At 31.4% G+C, this 26,698-nt stretch overlaps 1 protein-coding gene and 3 long non-coding RNA genes across 7 annotated transcripts in view; 2 read left to right on the forward strand and 2 right to left on the reverse strand.

Moving 5' to 3' along the window:
* Nucleotides 1-26,698, forward strand: part of Hk (potassium voltage-gated channel subfamily A regulatory beta subunit hyperkinetic) — a 60,160-nt gene that overhangs the window by 20,302 nt on the left and 13,160 nt on the right. The window contains exons 6-8 of one of the 4 annotated variants that reach the window (XM_040722462.2): nucleotides 2,310-2,516; nucleotides 21,221-21,519; nucleotides 24,372-24,661. In XM_040722462.2, coding sequence (XP_040578396.1) covers nucleotides 2,310-2,516; nucleotides 21,221-21,519; nucleotides 24,372-24,377 — 512 coding nt within the window. In that variant the 3' untranslated portion in view covers nucleotides 24,378-24,661. Of the gene's footprint in view, nucleotides 1-2,309; nucleotides 2,517-21,220; nucleotides 21,520-24,371; nucleotides 24,662-26,698 lie in introns of those variants that run through there. The other 3 variants (XM_071891952.1, XM_040722460.2, XM_040722463.2) reach the window with 3 other exon arrangements.
* Nucleotides 9,047-11,061, reverse strand: LOC139906690 (uncharacterized). Its single transcript, XR_011782433.1, has 2 exons — nucleotides 9,390-11,061; nucleotides 9,047-9,324 (listed from the first exon to the last, which is right to left on the reverse strand). It is a non-coding gene; the product is annotated as an uncharacterized lncRNA (long non-coding RNA).
* On the reverse strand, nucleotides 12,892-13,300 carry LOC121127092 (uncharacterized). The gene is made up of 2 exons (XR_005867516.2): nucleotides 13,165-13,300; nucleotides 12,892-13,096 (listed from the first exon to the last, which is right to left on the reverse strand). It is a non-coding gene; the product is annotated as an uncharacterized lncRNA (long non-coding RNA).
* LOC139906688 (uncharacterized) lies at nucleotides 24,697-25,719 on the forward strand. Its single transcript, XR_011782431.1, has 2 exons — nucleotides 24,697-24,930; nucleotides 24,993-25,719. It is a non-coding gene; the product is annotated as an uncharacterized lncRNA (long non-coding RNA).

Genomic DNA, 26,698 nt, shown 5'->3' on the forward strand with positions numbered 1-26,698 from the left:
GCCACTATAAATTTAGGTAACAACACCTGTAAATTGCAAAATGCTTTCATCTTTTGAGTTTTAAAGAAGATTCTTTGGTGGAGCTAGTGAAAATACCGAGTAGGTGCTCAGTTCCTGGATGTCAAACTGGGTATTGCCTTAAAAAAGGAAAATCCACTATTCTACATGAAACAGAAGGCAAAATAACGTTTCATTAACATTTGAAAGATCCAGATAGACTCCAAGTTTGGAAAAGGATCATTCCTAGAGATTAAACAAATTTCTCCCTATCATTTAATACAATTAAAATTTGCTCATTACATTTTCGAGATCAGGATTTCTAGACAGAATCGAAAGCTTATGATAGTTTCCAAATGAAGAAGCGAAAAGGTTCAAAATTAACGAATAGAAGATGAAAGTATGACCCCATTCCTTGTTTGTTCCAAAACTGTCCTTATATACCAAATCGAAGGAGTGGTAGAGAAAATACTGAAGTACGTTTCCAAGAAGGGTATTGGTAATATATTAAATGTTTTTGTCTGTGGGTTTTTTCAAAATACATATTCCCAACTGAGGTTTTTAATTTTTAGATATATATTATTTATTAATATTTATATAGATTTCAAATTCATTTTATATGCACTCAAAAGTGAGACAAAATTTATTAACACGGATAAAATTTTCGATGAGAAATTCAATTTTTTTTTGGAACAATTAAGCCTTACGATGAAAGAGGGACAAGACCTGAGATATTCGGTTGAAATATTAGCCAACTATTTAATGTGGAAAGAAGCCAGCCCTACTCTTTACAAACAACTTCAAATGCGAGGAATTCTAAGAATGCCGTATGTGTCCCCTTTGATGAGTGTTTCTGCAGCAGTAACTGTCAGCACTGGCATCAATGATGCCACCATTCAATCCCTGATATGAAGAAGTGAAAATTTGAATATAAAACCGAAAAAAGTATACTCATTAATTGACGAAATTCACAAAGCAAAGCAATTGGACTATAGTAAAGGTAAATTATATTGATTGAATCAAGATTTTGTACACTCAAAAACTATTTTAACATTTATGATTAAAAGTTCGTGTTGGAGGTATGAGGACATTGTGAGCTTAAATCCTGTTATCAAACTCAACTCCAAAATATTAAAACAATATTATGATTTTGTTCTACAAGCTGTACATAAAGCTGGATTCGAAGTAATTGGTACACTTGTCGACAACTACACTACAAACTGCAAATTTGTATTCGAAGAATTACTTCCCGGTTCACCATTGAGCTATTACATTCACTCTTCAGAAAAAGAATCTTAGAAAAAATTTCGTATTTTTGATGCAATCCATAATTTTAAGAACTTATACAATAATTACGTCAATAGAAGAATTTTGGAATGTCCTAAATTCCGTGGAATTGAAATTGGATCTCCAAATTTTGAACATCTTGAGTCTCTATACAAAAAAAAGTCGGAAAGTGAATTAAATATGCTCACAAATTGACTGATTAAGTGTACCGTTCAAGTGCAATATAGAACACTAATGTCAAATAAGCGGATTCTCTGTTTCATCACAGCACTATTGATGCCCTGAAGATGTATTCTAAAATTTAAAATCAATCTCCATTTTCTTGAAACAATCCCTTTTCTAAGGCTGATTTGTAATTATTGGAACATATTGAATGTGAGATACCCCGTCACTGGCTGTAGGAAAAGTGATAACCTCCAAAATCCCATACAATGTATAGACGATGAACAAATCAATTTTTTGAAAGATTTTGAAGATTGGATCCATTATAAAACCATTGTACAGAACACATACATTTTAGCAAATGTATTGCAACTCCTAAGAGTTACAATACTCACTAAGAAAATCCCCTATAAAATAATTGAAATTCAAAATACATTCCTTGATTGAAAACGAATAAAGTTTTGACTCTAGGGCAAGAAAAAAAATTCTCAATTTGCCACATAGTATATATTATTATTATCGTTGTAAGCATTGACATATATAGTGACACATCTAATATAGGGATTTGTCGCACTATTTACAACTATCAAACTTATATAAGGTACGTTACTTAAACATTCAATAAATTATAATTTAAATAGAGAAGGAAAAATTACATTTTCAACCAATCATAACTAAAAATGATAATTAAAAAAACCCACAAAAGTTTATTTGCAAGATATGACATTATATTAAGTTTTTTCTAAATCCATCTGGATTTGATTCTTTTTTTGCAATAGACCAATATTTTTAAATGCGTATAGTTTCTATGAAAATAAGTAGTTGTAGTATAATAGAAATAGTAAAAATTATTTCCATTTCAGAAATTATTAGAGCATTCGCCTACCTTATAAATGATGGGAAAATAATGTACTGGGGTACTGCTCGATGGTCACCGGTTGAAATTTTTGAAACTTATTCTCAATGTCGACATCTGGGACTGATTCCACCAATTTGTGAATTGGGAGAATACCATTGGTTTCATAGAGAAAAAGTCGAACTATATATGGCAGAACTATATAATAAAATTGGTATGAAAATATTATTTTTAAGCAAAAAGTTATTGATATGTGTTTGTACTCAAATTTAAAACTTATTAAATTTACAATAGCATCGTAAAGAATATTCATACAACAGTAAAAATACTTATTCAACAAATATCATTCATGGAAAAAAAATACTTTGTATATATGAACAATAAGTATTAATTCATTTGTAGTTTCACCAATTCGAAGTTTTATTTTTGAATATAGATGCACATTATACGCAGAAGATTAACTTATTTGCTTTTTTTCCCCCATTATATACATATATGTTCAATTGCATTTGTTATTTCTATAATCATAATTTTATTTCTGATACACATATTTTGGAAGTGATAGTTCGTTTACACGTTCGTTAAAAAATGCTATCAAATGTACAAAAATCCTTTTGATATTATAGCAAAATTAAATGATATGTCACTTCCTTTGAAATACATATAAATCTACTTTCACCTAGATCCCGAAATATGTAGGTAAAGTGTATTAACATGGTCTATATAATTTTTTTGCTCTTTTTACCGATGGGATTGTAAAGAATGTCTTTATTTGGGGGAAGGGAGCAGGGAGGGGGGTTACTTTATGAAAATGAGTAAATTCAATTTTAGGTAAACTTTTGTAGTGATTACATATCTTAGTTGTACTTTGTTGAATAAAATAAAACGACTGCCATGATGATGTGGCTCCTTGACATTACAATATTAAATTTTCATGTGCTTATTTTTAACCTATAGGCATTGGGGTTCCGAGCAAAGCAGTTTGTATTTTTCCTAAAAAAGTCCATGACTCACTTTGCCCAACATTTGTCCAATTTATTTTTTATTCGTTCCAGAAATCAGATTTGTCGAGGTCCTCGAAATAGCTATTTGTTTGTGATATTATTTTATCCTTGAAATCAAATTTCTTTCCCCTGAGCCATTTCTTTAAAATTGAAAACTAGAAATACACATTTGGGGCTGAATCTAAGAATAAGGTGAATGAAGGAGAAATTTGTAGCCCAATTTATGATATTTCGTTGTAGAGACCTCTCATGTGTGCACCCTTTTGTGGTGGTGGAAATAAGTTTTGTTTTTTTGAAAAATACGTCTTTTTTTTCTTTTTTTTTTTAATTCGCCATTTAATCAGTCCAATAACTCAGTTCAATATTTTTTACAGATTTTTCTTCTCTATTGAAGGTAGACAATGTAAATTAGACCACGTGTGTCCAATAAACAGTCACCTTGACTTTATTGGCTGACAAACCTGACTTGGTTTTATTCAGTGCTGATTTGCCAGGAAAACCCCACTGTTTAAATGTTCTTGGATCTCTAGTGTGGTGTGGTGAATTTACATTAAATATAATACCTTTATTAGGTGACAAATAAGTTGTGTTGCAGTGAATTTTGGTTAAGCTTGTCATAACTTTTATGACAGCATTAAAATTTAACTAGCTTCATTTAAACGAAACCTCATAAATGAAAGTCTATAAGTTGTACTTTCCAATAACACCTTAAACCAATTTTACACTTAGGGAAACTAATGTTATCAACTTTTAAAGTAAGGGATCGAGGATCTGGATCAAATTTACATTATTACTCAATACATCATTCTCAGACAAATTATTAAAAATAAAGATATATTAAATTAAAACATTTTGATTTATATAAGCCAATTAACATTATTAATATCTTCAAGTTTAGGAGTAAAGTCTTGGTAAAAGAAAAGTGTGCTTTGAGGTGAATGTTCGGCAGAAAGTCAGAGCTCAAATGCAGATCCGCAGAAACAGTCCTACGATGCGATTTAATCCTGAAATTTAAAACTTTAGCTAATTATATACAGAATGGGGATTTTAAATATTGAAAACTTAAGGATAACGTGTATTTCAATTTATTTCCAAAAATTAATTCAACAATTCACAAATATTTTACTCTTACATTTAGGGATCCATAGTGAAGTCGAGCACTCACACCAACCACTTCCAGCTTCAAGCACATCCTCCAACCTGGCGTAGGTCTTGATGAGGAACTCTTTTTCCATATTGGTCACTGTCTCAAGAAAGGAATCTTGCAAAGAGTCAACATAGTTATGTGCACGTTCATTGGACTCTCTCTCCGAGACCACATTTTCTTTACACAAAACATAAAGGTCATAAAATTTTTAGTAATTCCTGTTCAGATTACCTGATTTGGAGAAAAGGCACGAATTTAAGATGCTAGCATGGCACCGGATCTGTTAACATCCATTTTAGTTATGTGCCATAATTATCTATGCAGTTACTTGCGTTCTTAGGCGGCCACCCGGTACAGAGGTACAAAATAATGGCCGCATGGCGTTCTTATTTATGGATATCCAAAATATTTATAATACATAGTTTTTTCAGCTTAATCTTATAAACACACTTTCATAAACATAGATTTCACGGCTGCCAATGTAATAAGTTCCAAACTTGTTCCGGATTTAAAATCCCCGCTCTGTATATACTTAACTATTTTAATGTCAAATTTGACAATATTTCCCTATACATCTTTAAAGGAGCACAACTCAAGATTTTAGAAATTGTATCTTAGATTTTTTTTAATATGAAGGAGACAGGTAATATTTATTTACATTTCTTGAATAAATAAATAAACTTATTGAACTAAACCCTAAGAAAAATTTACATTTCTATTTGTTTTAAATAAGGAAAAAATTTGTTGCCCAATTCAAATTCTAAATTGGATTGAAATTACAAAAAAATAAAGCTGTAATGCTCATATTGTTTGATAATTATACATAAGAAATAATATAAATGTAAGAAAGCAATTATTTTAGACGAAGATACACTTTTAAATGTCTATGAATTGTGTATATTACTGGGAAAAAAACGCTAAAATTGTTGTTCAAAGACCCTAAAAGTCACTTGTTATGGTTTTCATAACTTGGCTTGGGATATTAAATGTATGAGTTTCACAGATCGAATTATGCAACTCTGACGATTCTATTCCCTTGAGTCAATACTTAATTCTGGACTTTTTGGGAAAAGTATATAGTTCATGTTGAACGAAGACTATCGTTCTCATCTTCTATTCCTATTCAAGATTTTTCCAACTTTTCTGAGCTTTATAGTTTTCTTGTTTACGTCTCTCATTTCCTCGTGCTATCCTATCTTTGAGTGATTTTACGAATCCTCTCTACAGTTTGCTTCATCACAGCCGACTGCCTCTTCTCATGACACAATCTGAATTAATACAGAGTGGACACCATTTTTATTTTATATTATTAATTAATGGTATTACCTAGATTACCGGGAGTTATGAGGCGTCGACAAACATTCAAATTTTGCTCTTGGTTTTTCATGAGCCAAATTCACAAAAACTTTTCAATTAATACTTAGACGTTCTAGTCTCAAGCATAAAAAATAATTATAATAGCCTTTTTTCTTCTCACATATGACAATCATATCCTTGGAAAGTGAAAGTAACTTGGCAGAACTGACTACAGTTCAAGTAGTTTCTTATCTCCAACACAATAAGTATTGATTCTGTACACCATTAAATAGAGAAAGTTATGAAATCTATTAATAATTAATATCGATGACAATAGCATGATCATGACTCCTTACAATACTTGGACGCGATAGAGGAAGATGTACAGACTGAGAACATCAACTAGAGTTTCTTATCTCCAACACAAGACGAAGATGACTAAATGGATCTGTTGACCACAAAGGATCAATATGTTAAAACTGCTTGTAACTAAGAAAAATTCTTTGACCTATGTTCTCGATCTAAAATTTTGCTAATAATCCATCACGTATGTTTTATATGTAAAAGCACCATATGGATTTTCAAAATTTCAAATGAAGTTTCAAAGTGATAGGTATCAGTCGTGATTATCTAATTTAAAAAAAGTGTGACAGTTATTACTGCTATGTCTCTATCTAGATATTTACGATTAATATAATTTAAATAGTCTTTTACATAAAAATGAGTAAATGGCTGTGTTAAATAATCGTGATCAAGTACAGCTAATAGGAGTTCTGTAGATCAAAATGTATATTTCCATGAGACATCGACGCCTAAAAAATATATTTTCTTATCTTTATTTTTTCATAACCGACTCATCCGTATATGATTTTCTATTTCGCAAGCGTTTAGGTGTAGGATCATTATCAACATGGACACCTTAAATGTAGATAACATTAATTAAAAGATTAATTTATAACGGTGACAGAACGAAAAAAGCCTATACCGATTTATTTATTTTAATAAGTTCCCCACGAGATAATTTTCTTGGTGGTTAGAATTATTGTAACTTTTCTGTACAGTTAACAGTTCCATTAGAGACAAAGGCTTCCAAAATTAAGAGGGAAGATGCTATGTGCTTGCACTTATGGTGAGGCCCAACTCCACCATTATAACTCTTAGTTGCTGTTTAAAACTTCTCCTGATAGAGTTTGTGTGATTGTCCTTTTTGGGTGCCCACACCGTTTTTCTTAGGAGCCTGAAACTTTGCATGAGTGCCTCTTTTGAACATAGTGAGGCTAAGACAGAGGAGCCAATTTTTGGGGGAATCATATGAGGGTGGTTTATTCAATAATAAATCATTCTTTTCTGGAGCTCAAGGAGACAAGATAGGGGGTTAAGCTATAAATCAAAAAGTCACTGGTGTCTCAAAAAAAAAAACCATACAAATAACTACGTTTTCTAAATTTATTCAAAATCAAGAGACTTAGTGGCAAAAAAATGAAAACGGTGAAAATGGCACTTTCATTTTCTTCAGGTGCAAAAAAAAATGGATTTCCAATGGAATATTAGATGCGGAGATACAATATAGTTCGGAAAAATTCGTCTGGGAATTCGTTTGCATATAAAAATTGATATTGAACTGAAATATCTGTCCGTTTCTGAATATTTTTTTATATTATTAGTATTATTTTTTTTTCATCAAAAGCAAATTTTCAATTTTTAAAAAGAAATGCCACAAAACAGTCCATTTTGAACATGAAACTTTGCATTCGGACTTTAGAAAATTTGGACAAGAAACTTAGACTACACATGAAGTACAAGTCCCTCCGAAAAGCAATAATAAAACAATAATCCCATAAATTAAAACATCGACAGTTGACAACAAAATACACGTTATATTTTTTTATAGTCGTAATTTATTAAGGAAACTTGATTATTTCAATTTTTGGATTAAATGAGGACTTGCTGGTTTTATAGTTGCCGTTGACACATATTTTTAAAAATTATTGAAATTATAAATGTTTATGCTAGTATTGTCAGGAGTCATGATCATGCTATTTTCATCGATATTAATTATTTTACCTTTCAATAAAAAAAGTATGGGTATATAAATTAAAATTTCAAAGGATATAAACACCATGTAACGGCATTTGTTACCAAAGGCTGAAACTCATTTTTATTATTGTTGTTTAAGCCATAAAAAACGAAAATGGCCATTAAAATATTCAACTTTTACATGTTGGGCCTTTAAAACCTTTCTTTAATCAATTTCTTATACATGAAAATTAAAGTAAATAAAAAATTGAACAAACATTCCAGCATTTGAAAAATGAATTATTTTTTACTTTATCTTGATTAAAATTTATAAAAAATGTATATAACTACCAAAAATCGAGTAAAATGAAGGGCTTTACATAGCCGTTATTATATTTTTTAATACTTTCATTTTGTTGCATAGTGAAATAGCATAAGAAAAAATTATCTTCAATTCATTAGTTTTGTATTAACTGTGAATTAATATAAGGATCAAATCAATATTCATATGAAATGAAATTATTTGATTTCTTAAAATTGGTTCTTTTTTTTTTTTTTGGCGTTATATTTATATTTGAACTATAAATAAAATTATACTCAATAAAATTATTTATAACGTATTATTGATTCTTAATACATTTATTTCTTATATAATTTGTTAACTCAACCTCTCATTACATTATGACCTCGTACATATTCTTATCTAATAGTTTGAAGACTGGTAAATTTAAAAGATCATTTAGCCGGGCTGATTTAATCAAATATCTTCCATTTAGTTTTAACCTCCCAACTGCCTTTAAAGCTATTTAAAAGATATCATTTAAGTGAGTTCCTAATCTTACATATAGAATCCTGAGAAACTACAATCCTGGACAAAAAAGATTGACAATCAAATGTTGAATCTAAAATTTCAAAATTTACAGAGAAGTTCACAAATAGATAAAGTAAACAATATTTTTTTCAAATGCTTAAATGTTGGTATCCATTTGTTATATACTTTGATTTTTATGTATAAGACATTGATTAAAGAAAGGCTTTAAAGGCCAAACATGTCAAACCTTAATGTTTTAATGGTCATTTTCATTTTTTATGGCTTAAACATGAATAAATTTAAGTTTCAGCCTGCGGGCCAAAACGATGTTGCATGTTATTTAAAATGTAGAACGTTCTCTTCTTTATGGCAGTAATTCATTTCCCCCTCCAATTATATAACATGCAACTGATATTAACAATGGTTTAACTTACTATTTGAAGGAACTTAAAAATTAAATAATACAATTGTTAGGAAGAATTGATTTATATTAACATAAATAAACATTTTACATAAAATTAGACCTCTTATCCCAGACTCGTCTTGAAGACTTTTATAATGTACTTCAGTGGTCTTAGAAACTGGATTGATCGGTTAGGCCAGTATTGCACAAGATTTACCAGTTTATCAAATCCATTACCGTCGGTGTTGGGGATCCTGATGTTAAACACGTTGCATACCTCACAGGTGTGACAATAAATATCACTCTCAGGTATCTTTTATATATTTCTCCATTATCTGTAAGTATCTTTATGATATAAGCCGTTGCATTAAGTACAGCAAAGTTCAATATTATTTTTTTGGAATACTCACTCTTAAGATAAATATATATATTTCCGGTATCCTTTACATAATTTGTTTAAGTAGTATTTCCTGTTGGGACTTGCTTTGTCCATCGAAATAGCTATAATATTAAATCTGATTTTAAAAAGCTCAAGCTTTATTTATAGCATTAAATCATATAGAGTTTCTAAGTTGAGGTTAACAATTGGATGAAGTGTGACAGTGCCTCGATAATTTGAACACATTGATTTTATCATGAAGACCAGTACAGTTCTCATTATTTTACCTCCCTCCTGTCTTATCTATTTTCCTCCAAAAAACTCGACTCCTTGAACGGTATAAACTTAACCCACTAAGAGAACAACTTTCTTCTGGATATCTTATAATGATTTAAATCTTGTAGACAAGTATTATTTAGATGAAGTTGATTACCCCACATTGATTGTAAACGAAGAAGAAAGTTCATTAAGATGATTAAGCGAAGGTAAAGTTACACCATCAATGGCATCTCGCTTTATAGTGCAGGACTTGTGTTGAGCTAGAACGAGAGATGATGCCAAATAGCCCGGTCAATAACATCTAAGGGCCGTAGGAGAGTTAAACAGAGTTAGTTATTCACATATATACGTACTGATCAGTGTTGAGATGCGATGACGAAGTTTTAATAAGCTGATTGAAATCATTCAAAACATTACCAATGGTATCTCGTATTGACGGATAATTAAGAGATTTCATATAAGCTCATATATTTTTAAGCTTACTAATAGAATTAATCTTCTGTTCAACTTTTATGTGTTGAATAATCTTAGTGAAGGATTCAATCCAAATTATACAAATGAGAAACAATACCAAATTTTGTTGTTACGTATAATAAAAATAGAAAAAAATAAATAAGAGTACAAAGAACCTAACCCGAAAGGAAAAAAAATAAAATTAAAAGCTTAAGTATTCCATGTGTCTAGAAATCGTTGCTTAAGCCTGCACTACTCGACAACTTTTTGTGAGACTAAACTGTATATACCCGTCCATAACCTCGTCACCATTCCTCTTATATTCTACTTCAGGCCAAGTACATCTACTTCGTACTTAATTACGCAGCCTTCTATCTCAACAACTCTCCCTGTAGCACATTTAAATTAGGCAGTATTCCCATCTTCTTATTAATTTCTTATCCTGAAACATTCTTAAATTTAAAGAAAACGTCTTGCAACACCTCTATTCCGTGAGTGAGTTGATTTTCTGTATTAACCTTCACAAAATATGTAACTTCATCTGCATACATGGTTAATATTTTCTTATGGCACTGCAACTTGGCACCAAATCAAGAAAACTTCAATTTAATCTTGTCACTTGGCTGCAACAGATAATAATGAAGACATAGAAGAACCTTAAGGCAGCTTCTTTTTTTTTTCATTGAGATTATCGAATTATTGAACTTTAGTCTTTAAGATATTTTTTTGTTTTTTTCCACTTACAATTTTTTAGAACTGATGATGAAAATAAACATGTATATCCTCAGTTTTTTTCAAATACAGCTCCATTCTATACTATATTTCTAATTCCTAAGGTTACTCGAGTTTCCTTTCTCATCTTCAGGTATTTAATCTATGAAAAGTATCATTTTCTACTTTAATTTTTCGACTCCCTCATCTAAATCAGATATTCTAAAGGGGTTGGCAGGATCGGAAGAGAATACTCAAGCGAAGAGAAAGCCATGATTCAAAATATTATTTTAAATTTCAGTTGAAATGTCTCAGTTCTGCTTTTTTTCTCTGAATAAACCTATTTTAATTGATTTGAATAGTCTACGTTAGATACTCCACAATCTTTTTTGGTGATAGCAAGATGTCAAATTTTTTAGTAGCTCTTTTCAAATTATAATTTGAAACTTTTCTTCATGCAAAATGCACCATAGGAAAATTAATTGCTCTTTTTTTAAAACTGTATCTATGATCCAACTGGGTTTTATGATCAGACGAGGTTTCAGATAAGTATTTTGCTCCTTTCTATCTTTTCAGCAAGTGAGGCGATGCTTATATCAAATCCAACCTTGATTTCTTCATGCTTCATCTCCACGATATATTTTCTTCTAGACTATATACTTTGAAAATATCTATCAAGTATAACTTATACATTAATTTTTTCTTTAAATATTCAAATTTTCATCATTCCTCTTGTCTATGTCCATATTAATATCGGCAATCAAGATGAGTGGTAAATCATTACCTTTGTAGCTACTCATAATTGTTTGATAAAAATAAGACAATTTCATATTAGGATCATACATGTTGACAAGATAAAATTTAGATAATTTAGTTTGGACAATAATCTTGTGGCAATCACTTTTGCTCGAAAACTCTTTGTCACAAACTAGACTGACAATTTCTTTGGATATCGTAGAAAACACTGACCTTCACTGTTTGAGCTAGTGAAGAAAGAAGAAAACCTTTTTGGGAGACATGTAGATGAAACGGGGTTTTAATATCTTGTAGACAGATTAAATTTGGACTGAGATACATCTAGGCATGCCTAACTTGACGGGGTATCCTTTTAGGACATTCAGCAATACTTTTTTACAAGCCACCAATTTTTAAAAAATCATTATTCATAGGAGAGCCAAAAATTATACCATTTTTGTTCAGATAAAAAGTTCTTAAAAACAGTATCAAAAATCCCTTTTCTACACTTTATTTGAAGTTTGTTCCTCTTTAGAAGATAAGACCAAACAAGGGAAATACATTTTTCAAGCAGAATCTGATCTGATTTTTGACAAACGAATAAGATCAGGATTTATGTTCAGTTTATTGGTTTTAGCTAAGCGATATTATTTTTCTGCCCTTCAGGACTGCATTTTAACGTAGGCAATGGGCTAATGACTGATTTATTTAGAAATGTCTCTACAGTCCGTGGATGTATAAGAGTGTCTTTACTTATTTTTTGATCGATTTGCAAGTTGATGATTATAAAAATAGTTGCAATTTTCACCCTTCAGATGTTTTGGTTCTTGAGTTGTAATATCTCCAAATGAATAGTGTAGTGTCCTTTTCCTTTCAAGCGAATTTTAATTGTGGAAACGGCTACTACAAAGTTACTTATATTTTTAAAAGGATATCTAGTAACAAAATGTCTAAGAAGTATTATAAATTTGGATATATATTACGTTGGAGATGATTTCTAAGAGTATGTGTATTAAGTGCTTAGGCCTACCTTATATATTGATGTCGGTTCGAGGAAGTTATTAAATAAATGTTTACGAGTTGTTCTTTCCTAAATTAGCTCGATTCACTGTTTATTAGTATAACGTTTTGATATTATCTGAATATTAACCTCGTAGGGCAACTGACTTCAATATTTATCGACGGTTTGTGTCTAATGCGTAGTTTCTAGAACATTCGAGAGTCTTTCATCATGTGTATAGTAACATGATGAGATGACTTCCATTTATACGTTACCCATTATTATGAACATATCAAATAAGAGCTTCTGTTTCAACTCAACATTAAACTGGCCCCTTTACATCATAACTCATCACTTAAAAATACAAAGACTGACATACTCCTATATTTACTTATAATACAAAAATATATACACAACTATATAATAACAATAACAATGGAATATATAATAAGTCAAAATAGATCATGCTGCATCCATAAGGAAAAGATCACCTCATCTTTTCTTCATTTACAGTCCATCAGGATTCGACTTCACTCCTTTACAGCCCTCCTTACTTATACCTTATAGAGCAGCGTCACAAAGAATCCTGATATTATAATAATGTATAAAGTTTCTATACACAGTATACCGTTGATCCAAAAACAATTTTCTTCCGTATGAGCAAAATTTGTTATCATCCTCAGCTGCCATCAATGATTCAATCTTCTCTTTAAGGTTTGACTGTCTCTTACCATAGATCCAACTTTCATGTAGACCCAACTCTGCAATAACATCTTCTACCTCATCCAGAATCATTGTTTCCACGATTCTCACCATGATCTTGCTTACCACTGGTCTTTCCCCAAACAAATATTCACTAACATTGCAATTGTTGTCCAATATTATCATCTATTGCCCTTTACCAAGTATTTTTTGACGTTTTATTGTCTCTACCCATTTCTTCAAATAAGGCAAACTACAAAGACTTATTATAGATACTCCACTGAACACCCTTACTTCATGCTCTTGGAACCTTAAGAAATTAATTAAAAATAAAATTAACTAAATTGAAGAGTTTTTTCTTTCCATTTTTATTTAACTTTCGGAACTAATTTGAAAAGCTCGTAGTACTAAAACAAGTAATTGTAATACAATAAGTAACTTCATATTTTATTTAAGTGTATTCTTTTCTTTCCTGAACTTGATCCTTAATTAAAATATAATTTACTTATTCATTTAAAAGACAACTAATTTTTATTGCCATCTTCCTTATTCATTTGTAGAACTCTATCAGTATGCGTGTCCATAGTACCTACATAATTATTTAATTCTTCATTTTCCAATTAACGCTCGCTCGTTTCAGGACTTGTACCTATATGCATTTATTTTCTTCCTTGTACGTTTGGGATGGTGGGCTTCCTTTTAAATGATTTAGGGTGTGTCTTACTACCAGCAACGTAGCCAGTTCATCTAAAGCAGCACTAAGTTATCTTCTTAACTTCGTCGACTTTTCTGCCGTTGCTTTTCTCTTCTTATTCTCATCACCAGATAATTGGACTTCAACAATTTCTTCTTTATTCTGCGTTTTTATTTGTTCTTTTTGCTGAAGTCATTTATATCATAATTTCCCCTATTATTTTCCAAATTTTCCACCTCGTTTACCTCATCTCACTCGTCCCCTTCTTTTAAAAGATGTTCTATTTCTTTATCATAAAATAAAGATGTAGAAATATCTTTATCACTAATGTTAGTAGATTTTGGAATAGGGGGATAATCAGGATATGAAAATTCGATCACTTTTTTTGTATCATGCTCTTCTTTTTCTTCTTCCTCCGTTAGCCTAGAATCTGAAGGTTTATTTATTTTATTACGATAAAGGGGTGTGTTAGAGGGAATGAATAAATTCCTTAGAAATATCCTTTCCTGAAACTACTCTTAGTTGTTCCTTAGCTACTTTCTTTGGACCCTCGTTTGTTTTAACTTTGACTATTCTGTCATTAATTACTTTTAAAACATTAAAAGGTCCATAATGGTAAATAGCTAATTTACAATTTGTGTCTGTTTGTGGTGCCTATAAAAATACGTTATCCCCAACATTTATATTTCGTTGGATAACCTTTTTATCATAAGCCTTTTGATAAGACTCTCCAATTGTTGGACTTTAACTCCCTCTAACGCACCCGTAACTGTGTTTCCATCACAAATATCAATTCCATTAATAAGTTTGAACTCGCTCCGCAATGAAAATATGGGCAATGATACATCTGGAATACTTCAAGCCTCACTCCCAATTTCCTTATTATTCGTAAGACCAAATATAATTATAAAATATCAAACTCATCATTACATAGCGCATTCGGTAGTGCTTAAAAAGTATAGCTAATCGATGTTAAACCTGAGATTGAAGTATATAACTTCTATATGAAAGAATATTCAAGGATGACGTCTAACAAATTGACCGGAGTATATATATCAAAGAAGACAAACCCCAAGAAAGATTGTGTAGACAGTGTGGTTTCCAAAAAGCGTTGAATGTACAAGATAAGATAAGAGAGGCCACTATGCAAGAGTATTTAGGTGTCTAAAAGAAAACACTATTTCGATCATACACTCTTTTCAAAAATTTGAACTGACTAAATTACCTATCGATCGATTGAATGCCCATGGCAATTATTTCAAAAATATAATAGTTACATATGACAGTGGTGCAATTGTATCTGTCGCTGGATCAAGAGTTCAAATTAGATATCGATTCCAACCCAATTAAAAGAGAATCGTAAAGAAAGTATCTTTAACTTAAATTATTCATTTATTTACACATGAAGGAAGAGGGATTGTTGAAAATTATTAATTTATAACTTCCCTATAAATAACTTTATAAATGTATATTAAATTCTGTAAATTTATGTCCGACAAAATATATTGTTAGTTAGAAAACATCAAACCCATCATTACAGGAAGTGTACTCATAACTTCTTTAGTGACCACTGACCATAAAGGATGAATATGGCACGAAATCTAAAGGATAGAAATGAGGCAATAAAGTAACAAATTATATAAAAAATATTGTAAATATTTACGTTTGATAAGTAAATGATAACAAAACATTCATTCTATTTGGCGATCAACAATTCCCTCAATTTGTTAGTACTTAGTTTGGACCTCCTTTTCGTATTGATGATATTCATCATACTAAAGACTCTCTCAGCATCATAATTAACAATTGGAGTATTTTTGTATACAAAGTTTTCACTTATCGAGAGCTCCTTTAGTTTTGTGTGTAGCCAGGATTCTTTTGTAACACTTCTTTTAACTTGGTCTTGAATTGTTCTTCCTACAAATCTTGAGTCAGATTCATCACAATTAGTTAACATTAAAGTAAAGACAAGTTCCTCTGCTTCGTAAGCCCCAAGATATTCTTTTATCCAAATCTCTTGCCCATCTCATCTAATCTTTGCAATGATATTATGTAGGATGTAAGCTTGCTAAATTAGTATTATCATTCATTGCAATGTAATCCCCAAAGTCTTTTGGATGCGTCAAATCTTCTTTGGTAACTGTGCTATCGGCGATGGCAGTGCTTTGGGAAATATTACCTAAGGAGGTTCGTCCCCTTTAGGAGTTTCCCAGCCTCTTCTTGGCCAGTGCAAAATTTCTTTTCATATGCCATTCTTTTTGACAGATATAACACCTCAGTTTCATTTTACCCCTGGGGGATCGTTTTTCTGTCTGCTTTTCACTTTCCAGTGTTCTGTACTTGCATTCTATGAAGCAATACTTCATTTTTTATGATTCCCTAGTGGATGGATCATGCAATGCACATCGCTCGTAGGGGGAGCAATTGCATCGACCTTCATTAGTTCACAATTGGAATACTGGTGCCTAGGGGGTTCCTTTCGATGAGTTCTATTCATCGAGGAACACCGATCTCTTCTTTGAGCTCTTTCGTTGACATTGTCAACTTGCTCAGATCTTCCGAAGTGAATTCCCATTTAGCAGATCTTTGTTCCCTGTCTACTAATTCTTATAGTTGAGTAGTATTAGTGATAACCGTAGCTGCAGCTTGAGCTAGTTGAGGTTGGGCGTCTGCTGAATTAATTATCCTTGAAGTTATTAAAACAATCAGTTCAGTAATTTTAAAATTTGGAAAAACTTAATTAGGTAGGACAGCACTTTACTATTTACTATCTTGACCTTGAAGGGTCTTAAAACTTAGTTCAAAATTATTACTCGAATCAAACGGGTGTATCACTATTTGTCTCACCCCAGTTCTATTCAAAGACTACATCTTTGTCTTTGAGTTAATATTTCTTATCATTACCTCCCTTGTATTTACTTAATTTATTTACCCGGTGAAGTATACCTCTTAACTTCATTTATAGTGAAGATATTATGCTGGGTGCACCCCTCATGAAGTGATACTCACATGCATAGTATGTTCGATTTAACCAAATACCCTTACATATAAATATTCACATAAAATAAAATACACAAACACAAAAATAAAAAACATTAACTAATTAAATTTAAGTAACACATTATCCTCTTTAAGTACACAAAACAAAACTGAAGGGTAAACAGAGATTTGCGGTGTGATTCTACTTCAACGGAGTAATAAGAAATTTCCCGTCCCCCGTCCTCTACCTTATAAAGATGATATTGCTAATGTTCTCCTAAGAATACTTTTAAAACATAAGGTCTTATAACGTAATTACAAAATGAAGATGTTTTACTAAATCTATTTTTAAATTACATTACATTTGCTTTCTGGCTGGTAACAAAATAAAAATTAAATAAGAGTAAAAGTTGTTCATGCAGACGGCATCCTACCGACTGCATAAACAACCTTTACTCTTACTCGCCAACTTTTAGTGTCCTTTTCTATTAAAGCGAATTTTAATCGTGGAAAAGGCTGCTACAAAGTTGCTTATATTTTTAAAAGGATAACTTTGGATATAAATTACGTTGGAGATTATTTCTAACATCATGTGTATTAGGTGCTTAAGCCTACTTTATTTATTGATGTAGGTTCGAGGAAGTTATCTAATAAATTTGTAAGAGTTGTTCTTTCCTAAAATAGTATGATGCACGGTTTATTAGTATAACGTTTGGAGGTTATCAGAAGATTAACCTGACAAGGCAACTGACTTCAATATTTATAGACGGTTTGGGCCTCTTGCGTAGTTTCTAGATCATTTGAGACTCTTCATCATGAGTATAGTCACATGATGAGATGACGTAAATTTATATATTACTCATAATTATGAACATATCAAATAACAGCTTCTGTTTCAACTCAACATTTAACTGGGCCCTTTACATCATAAATAATCACTTAAAAATACAAAGATTGACATGCTCTTATATATTACTTATAACACAAAAATAAATAAAATCTATACACAACCATATAATAATAACAACAATAGAATATAGAATAGGTCAATATAGATCCTGTTCTGATCATACCACAACGCATCAATTTCTGCACTACTTTTCGAATGAGCGTTAATGTTTTCAAGGATGATCTGGTACTGGAATTGTATAACCTCCTGTCAGAACTGCATTAATTTTTTCACCCATTCCCTTTAGTTTTAAACCTTTTGAGGTTTTTTAAACCCCTTAATCTTTATCCCTAAAATAAGTGTGCATGTTTTGTAAATGCGTATCGAAAACAACCACATCTTCATTGTTTGCATCCATTTCCTATCCATCTATGGACTCTGAATCTAAAGATAATAGATCTATTTATAGCCAAAGTTCGTGAAAATGTTTTTTAATCTAAAAACTATTTCACTCATTTTCGTTCTGACCAAGCCAACACAATTATGAAACTGTACTTTGATTTATTTAAATCTAAGTTTTACAGTAGAATTTTACTGTAGAATTGAGGATGGATCAACCATAATTATCACAGTATAGTCTCAATCTCTCCAAACTTATTTGTAATCCTTTTATTTCTTCTGAGCTGCTTTAGAGATTGCTCAAAATACCCTATTTGTATTCAGATCAGGAAGAGGAACAGAAAATGGAGTGAAATCTTCACAGATAATAATTGAGGAGTCAAGGTAAACAGAAGACAATATAGTAAGAGCATGTTCGATGTTTGTGAAGGCATTTTATTTGGTGTAGCATTCATTTCTTATTAAGGAATTGGGGAGCTTTTGATTTCCAAATGAACTTTTCATATGTACTCCCCCTTCTTTTTAATATGACGTACTGAACTTCAACGTTGGTTTACTGATGAGTGTTTGACTTGAAAAAGCGTTTCGATTAGTCATCTCTTTAAAGTTACACCTACTTTTCCTTGTGGTCAAAATCTCATCACATTTTAACTGCGTAATGAGGTTGAAGTGTACACTTGTGATGATAGGTTTCAGCTACGGGATTAGAAAATTTCTTCAGTTTTGTGGATATATAGAAAATTTTATAAAATCCATTTGATCTTGAGCATTTTGTCTAATGATTTTTTCAACGTTTTTTGCTGTATCGGTTCCCCTTCATCTACTTCTACCTATTTATTTAGTAGAAAGGTTTTGAGATTTATCCCACAAGAAAAAATTACAAACTCTTCAAAAGGCCACCATTGGAACTTTTTTGAGACGTGCGCCCCCAACAGTGCTCCAACTCGGAGCTACCCACGCTGATGTTACATTGTTATTTCTGAGAACAAGTAGTAATGTAGTTTAAAATATGGATCACACACTCAAAAATGAGGCTTCCACAGACAGAGAAACTTTAGTTTATTTGTATTTATTAGTGAATAATATACCAGTAGCGACGAAACAATATTTACACTTAGTTTTTGCTACATAAATCAAGGCTTTTGTGCATGCAGTAAAACTGTTCCGTTCAAATACTAAAAATACCCACAAAAAAAAAAAACACATGATCTTCTTAAGTGCCTTAGAAGCCGAGAAAAAGCCAATCTGTACGTGACAAACAAATTTTGGACCGCGCACTTTTGGACGCTGGCAAGAAAACAAAGGAGATTGCCATGTTACTATGGGGGCTGACCAACTACCCGGACATGAAGGTGGCGTTCCAGCAGGTTGGTGCGTCTGCAACAAAGTGGCTGGAGGACAACTTGCCGTTCTAGCCAAAGAAAATGTGTTCCCCTACTCATCAGATACCAATTAATTGTACTTCATTTTTTGATGCATGTTGAGTCCAAAGCCTGCACCGTTCGTCACCCAAGTATCAACACCCTCAAGGGTAATTGGGATGCCATGTCTGAGGTCTATTTCTGCAATGGGTGCAATGCCTTCCGTGGGTGCCTGGAAGCCATCACTGGAGCTTAGGGTAGCTAAATCGAAGATTAGGGTAGCCAAGACATCATATTAGTTATTTTTATTTTATTGACGCACCCTATTACAACTGGGTGCCGAAATACATCTTGATAGACTTCTAGATTGAAAGTGTAAAGATTTCTTCGCTGCATCCGTTATAAATATTTCATGATTGAACTTTTTATAATGATCATATGCAAATCCTTCTCTTCGAAGGTATAATAATATAAAAGTGTGTTTCTTTCCTAGGCGATTCTACTTTTTGTGGTAAATCTTAAACTTTTACGCGTGAGTTAAATTTTAGCAGTTGTCAATATTAACAGAGGTTTTTTTTTCGTATTGTAAAGCTGTTATGATTATTAGGAATGGGAAAACAGTCAAAATCGTAAAAACTGCGAATGAGAGATTATCATCAAAAATATGGTAACATTAAGAGACAAGATATCTGATGACAGAAGTCACATCAATACATTTGCTAAATTAATCCATGTGGCCTAGTAAATGTCTTTGAAATTAAAGTTAACATATGATTTCCTTTTTTATGTGAGACCGATACTGTAACATATAAATAATTTCAAGAAAATAACTTCTCCTGAACGAATTTTCTACCATGTTGTGTTTTCCCATTCTATTCATTGTTATTTAATCATTGAGAAGATAAGATATATGATTTAATATTCATGCCTATGTTTGTGTTAGATACCAAATAGGATTTGTGTATGTATCCACTTCATCCCCTTATGTGCTGCTTATAGCTTGTATAATAAAACATTATGGCAACTATGCTGAGCTTCTCTCAAACATTCTTAAAATAATTAGTAATTTATTTAAAACAAGGTTTTATTAAATTATTTAACATAACTTAGGAACTAAAGTTGAAATAGAGTTATAAACCGGACCATTTGAAAAATGTTTCGTAGGAGAGCAGCTTAGTTGTCTTGACGTTTAATAAAATTAGTTACAAGCAGCTAAAAAAAGAAGGAAATAAACAGAAACACAACATTGTATCACGCAAGATTATAGACAGGAGTTACTGAAATGATAATCCTCAATTTTACTCTGAATCCGATAAGAATTTAATCTTATAACTTCCCTGAAAAATCCTCAATGTCACTCCCCGTCATTCATGGGCATGGACACTTTATAATTATATGTTATTCTTCAATAATTAAATAATAATTATTTCAGCTTTGAACTATACAAAATACTGTTCAGATTGCCAACTACCAAAAAATTTACAGGCGTGTAAAGGTATATTTTTTTACAATTCTATACGTATACCCTTCTTTTAAATAAGTCTATTGTTCTCCTGACAGGTGATTAAACTTTGAAAATATAATCTGAGTCACATAAAAATAAAGGTGTATATGTGTTATGTTCATTATTTTTATGACAATTAAGTTTAAATATTTATAGGTATTGGTCTTATGACATGGTCTCCAATTAGTTTTGGTCTTTGTCTTGGTAAGAATGATGATCCATTGGATCTTTTACCCAAATTGTTCATGAAAAGTCAAAAATACAATAAAAATATGGAAATTCTTAACAACGATAGCCATTCAAAACTATTGCAATTAAGAAATTATGCAGATAAATTAGGATGCACTCTATCACAATTACAAGTTGCATGGTCAGTAAGGAATCAAACATGCCAATGCGTAATAATTTCAGCATCTGATTCTAACGAACTGGATGAATTAATAGGCAGTTTAAAAGTGAGTAATGCAATAAATCAAGCTACATTTTTAGTTATAGTTGGATTTTTATCTTAAAGTTGACCTGCTTATTATTATTTAAAATAATTCATTAATATTTTCTTTGTTTCTCTAATTATCTAAACTTACATATTTATATTATTTAATTATTTATGATCCATGATTGCCTGATACACCAAAATTTGATAAAAAGGAAATACATTTTACTAATTTAGTTTAGTAAGGTATTTGTTCTATAAAAAATTATTTATATGGCTTTGAGATTCTCAACTAACCAAAAGTTTGAAAAAGGTTTTTTTTTTATAATTTAGAAACTCAAACTTATTTATCTCTAGAGAAGAATGAGACCCTGAACTTTATGTAGGCCTACTATGGTGTAGTAAGAGATTTATAAATTGATGCCAACTATGGTGCTTTTTATGTAGTTATAAACTATAAGCATTTTCTATCGATTATTTGTAGTTCTCTTTCATTAGAGTGTTTTTTTATTTCCCAAAGCTGTTAATATTATACTTTCATTCTTATAACTAGTTTACAGAACCACAAGTGTGCAAGCTCTTTAAAGACAGATAATAACATTGAAGTGTTGTTAGACTTATAGTAGAATTGTGGATCAATATAAGAGTAATTCCTGCCTACATCTTTGCTAGATACAGAGTGGGATTTGTATACATTCCCCCCTTCATATCTGAATGTAACCAAAGGTAACTTGGAACACAAGTTATGTCAATTATGCATATTTGGACTAATATGTCTCTTCTACAACGCTTTTCCTTTTTTTACCGTATCGATGGACGTAACGTCACAGCTGATTTATATTAAATTCAGCGTTTTAGTTAAACGTATAATTATAAAGTGACTGATCTTAATAATTAAGCCTAAAATGTTTTTCCGTCTTTCTAAAAACTAAACAACTTTTTAGATACAATCTCTAAAAATGTGAATTTGTTACATAAAGATTTATATTCCTATATGGAGAGCCAAATTCATCTTGCAAAGATAAGAAATGATTTTTTTAAGTAAATATATTCAAATACAGCCCAAAGATATCAGTTTACTAAACTAAAGGCATTTAATATTATACATAAAACAAGCTGAATAGAATGTCATATATATACAAAGGTTATACAAGATAAATTATTGTAGATTTATAATTTAGGTATTATGTCTTCATCTCTTTGAAAACATTCCATGAAATAATACCTGTACAATAGTTTATACAAATATCTAGGAGTTGAGGATTTTATCAAACTAATGTACTATGAATCTAAGAGTTCTACAATGGAACTTTCTATCCGCTGACATCCTCATAGATATATAAGCTGGACATAGCTGCAAGCATTACAATAAAATATTATATAGATTAAGTTATGGAAAACTAAAAAATCTGTTATACAATGGCCTCTGAGATCTTTGGACTATGGTCGACTTTGTAGTTAATCTGTCTCAAGATATGATGACTAAAAAGTATCAAAATATGTACCTTGATTTTGGTGCAAAATATTTGAAATTGAATATTTCTTAACAATGATATATCAAAGGGATTGTGATGATGATCGTTTCAAGTCACATCACATTCAATTTAAGCATTTCAATCCAAAACTTCAATATCAAACAATAAATTATAATGATAATTTATATCAAATAGAATGGCTGAAAGATAAAATACTACTTTAGGATTTAAATTGTTGAGACACAATTTCAATAATGATAGATTTAAAAAAAATATCAAATCCACTTTTTTACAGTTGATACAATATGAGCTGGCAGAAGGCCACTTGACTGAATGTATCTGTAACCTTTTGAAGAGAAAAGACTTGAGTACTTGTACCTGAATAATATCTTGTTTATTCAATCTACCAGATTGTTCCCCCTGACAATGAGTTTACTTTCAACCTTAATAAATATTTTTTTAAGTCCTCCTTTAATCACCTTTAGAAAATATGAATTAGATTTTAGCTACTTATTCCTCTCTTCAAAATGATTTACACAAATTCTGGGTGTCTTTCCAACCCGACCCTCTCGATAAAAAGCTCTTTCCCAAATCTTTCTCCTGAGCAATCATTAGGGAAATCTGGTAAACCATATTATTAGGTCAAAAATGGCAAAAGCACGGATCCAAAATTCATTGCGGGACTCCATCAACAGTTACTGTATAAATAGAGATATAGCACATTTAAAAAATAATAATTTTATATAATTACTCTACATGCGATTAAAATGCTTGATCAGCATTCGGTGCAGTTCACCATTTCGAAAAGAAGGGCGACCCAATGTAGGTTATTCACATGGTTTTTATTCCAATTTTGCTCGATAATTTTCATGCCTTCAAAACCATCACTTCCATCCAAAGTCATGAATGTTCCTAGTACTTTCATTCTGGATGTAACACATATACCGTTCAAATTAGAAAAATCATTAAAATCCGACATTATCTGTATCTTTATATATTTTGATGCATTGATTTTTCTAATAATAGATTTTAGGAAATAATAAATAGAGCTGGGGAGATGGGATTTCCTTGAAGACATCCTCAATTGACATTGAAATATACGCATCTCTTTTATAAAAGATAATAAGGTCCCAGAGATTTACTGCCACCATTCTTATTAACTTATCTCCCAACCCGCAGCTTTTTAAACTTTTTATTATTTATTCGTGTAATATACTTTCGAATGCTTTGATAAAATCAATCGCCAACACTGCTATTTTGGAATATTGTTTCGTTGCCTGTGCAATCGAATCCTAATTACTCTGACCACTTCCTCAATGAATGTACCTGGAACAAACCCTTTTTGTGACAAACTTCAAATATGAGTTATCTATAAATCTACGATCCTTTTCTTTTTTAGGTATAAGAATTAGTTTTCCGAATAAAATGCGCTATGATCTGACATCCCAGTGCCTATCGTTTCATAATCTTAAATAATCGGAAATAAATATTCAGACACAAAGAAATAGTCAAGCCTCAAACCCTTACTAACATACTTCTAATAAAAAAGGAACGAACAGAAGTTTTATGAAACTTTATTGGTGCATCCTACAGATTTTTTAACATGATAAATTTTTTAATACTTTGTTTGTATTCTTATTGTTAGTATTCTAAATATATAATGTAACCCTTTCCAGATTTAAAGCCAAATTAAAACCTCCTATTAATTTAACCTCTTTATGGAGAAATTTCTTAAGCAAAGCAAAAGGTCCATAAGATATCACTCAGCTTATACAAATTCAAAAAACAACGTACAACTCTGTTGGTCTACTTAAAACGAATCAGGGATACAGGCAATCACCTTCCAAATGACTAAAAATACTCACGGAAACTCATTTCCACAATGCAGACTCAGTATGTCTTCTGGAACATCCATGCAAGTAAATGATTTTAAAATAGACTTGTTGGATAGCAACAAGGTAAGGGAATCCTTTAATAAGATCCTTGTACAAAAGTTTACTAAGTACCCCTACGGTAACAGCCAAGGTTAATGGTGAAGAAGTTTGGGTCAAACCAATCCGTGGGAGCCAACAAGAGGGTATTCTAGCGCCAGTCGTATGGGATAGGATTAAGGACAGTTTACTCAATAAATTTAAAAAAGGAGAAATCAAGGTCGTTGGCTACGCTGACGACATCCTCCTTTTAATTAGGGGAAAACATCCTCCCCATACCCTTTTCAATGCAATGCAAAGGACAATCAAAATTGATATTCAATGGAAAAAAAAATCCACATCAAATCATGCAGGGCATGTCACTGTACCTCTTCAATTTTCTTCAAAATCGCAGCAGAGTTAGCTTTAATGAAAATTAGATTACCCTTAAAATTTGAGCGTCTAACTCCCAGTAGTTCTTGAGATGTCACATTTTTAAAAATCAGCGGTGTCGAGAATCCTGTTGAAGATAGCAACATTTAAAATTACCTTTTTGGTCACAAAATTTGGACCAGTGAAGCTAATTGATACGAAGAATACAAAAAAATTATTTATTTGGTAGAACAACTTTTCATTTTTCAGATATGACACTAATTTTTTTTTTTTTCGTTCAATCCAAATTTCATCGAAAAAATTGATGTATGAATAAATATCTGAACAAAACCTATTGTTAACATCGCGTTCTTAGTCCCTAAACGTAACTTTCACCAAATAGTTGTTTTGGGAAGCAATTTCTTCTTAAAAAATTGAAACTAAATCCAAAATTCGTAAATTATAGGAAGAAAAAAAACAACAATAATGGTGTTTTCGGCCACTCAAAAAAAAAAAATGATATTAAAGCTCGTTTCTGAGCGTACCAATTATAATAATAATAAAGCTCGCTTTCCATCACAAAATAATAAAATCGAATGAGAAGATTACTTTAGATGTGATTTTCAATTATAAATCTAAAACAATAAATAATGAGTGAGGAGAAAGGTTATTTTGGAAAATTGCTCAAGCAGCAGTGTCATAAATTGGACTCGGTAGAACTAAAGGGATGCTCAGCATGCCACATCTTCATCCAAACGTTCGTGAGGAGTTGTTGTGGAGAGCTGGTTTTGTGAAGAATCGAAAAAATATCAACACAATCTGCAAACATCATAAACATTTATTTAGAGATAACTACGTGAAGAAGCAGAAATAATAATGTAATGTATTGTCCAGAAACAAACAAAAAGTTGCTAGTGATCGTGTGATCTCACTGGAAATTGCGCAGTTATTGAAAAAAAAGGGGCACAGCGTGTTGCCAGTACAAAAGTTTTGTCCTACATGCATCAAACATTACAAAACCATCACAAAACCCACAGAATGGCAAACTTCTGGAGAATGCGATGAACTACTTATAAGAATCTCCGGGAGAAACTTGTGTGCAGCACAAGCAATCGTTTGTGCATGATGCATAGATGTGATCACTTCCCGGTTCTGATGCCATTCGTGAATTTCTGGTTAACGAACTGGAAGACTTCAACGCTAACGCAGAGTTCCACTATTCCCAATCGGAAACCAGGGATCGAGCAACTCTTGCCACCATCATCACAACATGCGATGAGTACAAACAATTGCTCATTGAATTTATTGATAAACTGAAAAAAAATTGCTATCTGGCTAAATGTCAGGGTCTGTACATGAAATCCTGAAAGAGAATCCTAGGCAGGACAAAAGCTTTGGTTCTTGGTGACTTCGCTGATAACTATCAGTTTATTGTCCAAGACGA

Source organism: Lepeophtheirus salmonis, chromosome 12 (assembly GCF_016086655.4).
Source record: "Lepeophtheirus salmonis chromosome 12, UVic_Lsal_1.4, whole genome shotgun sequence".
In the NCBI taxonomy this organism is placed as follows: domain Eukaryota; kingdom Metazoa; phylum Arthropoda; class Copepoda; order Siphonostomatoida; family Caligidae; genus Lepeophtheirus; species Lepeophtheirus salmonis.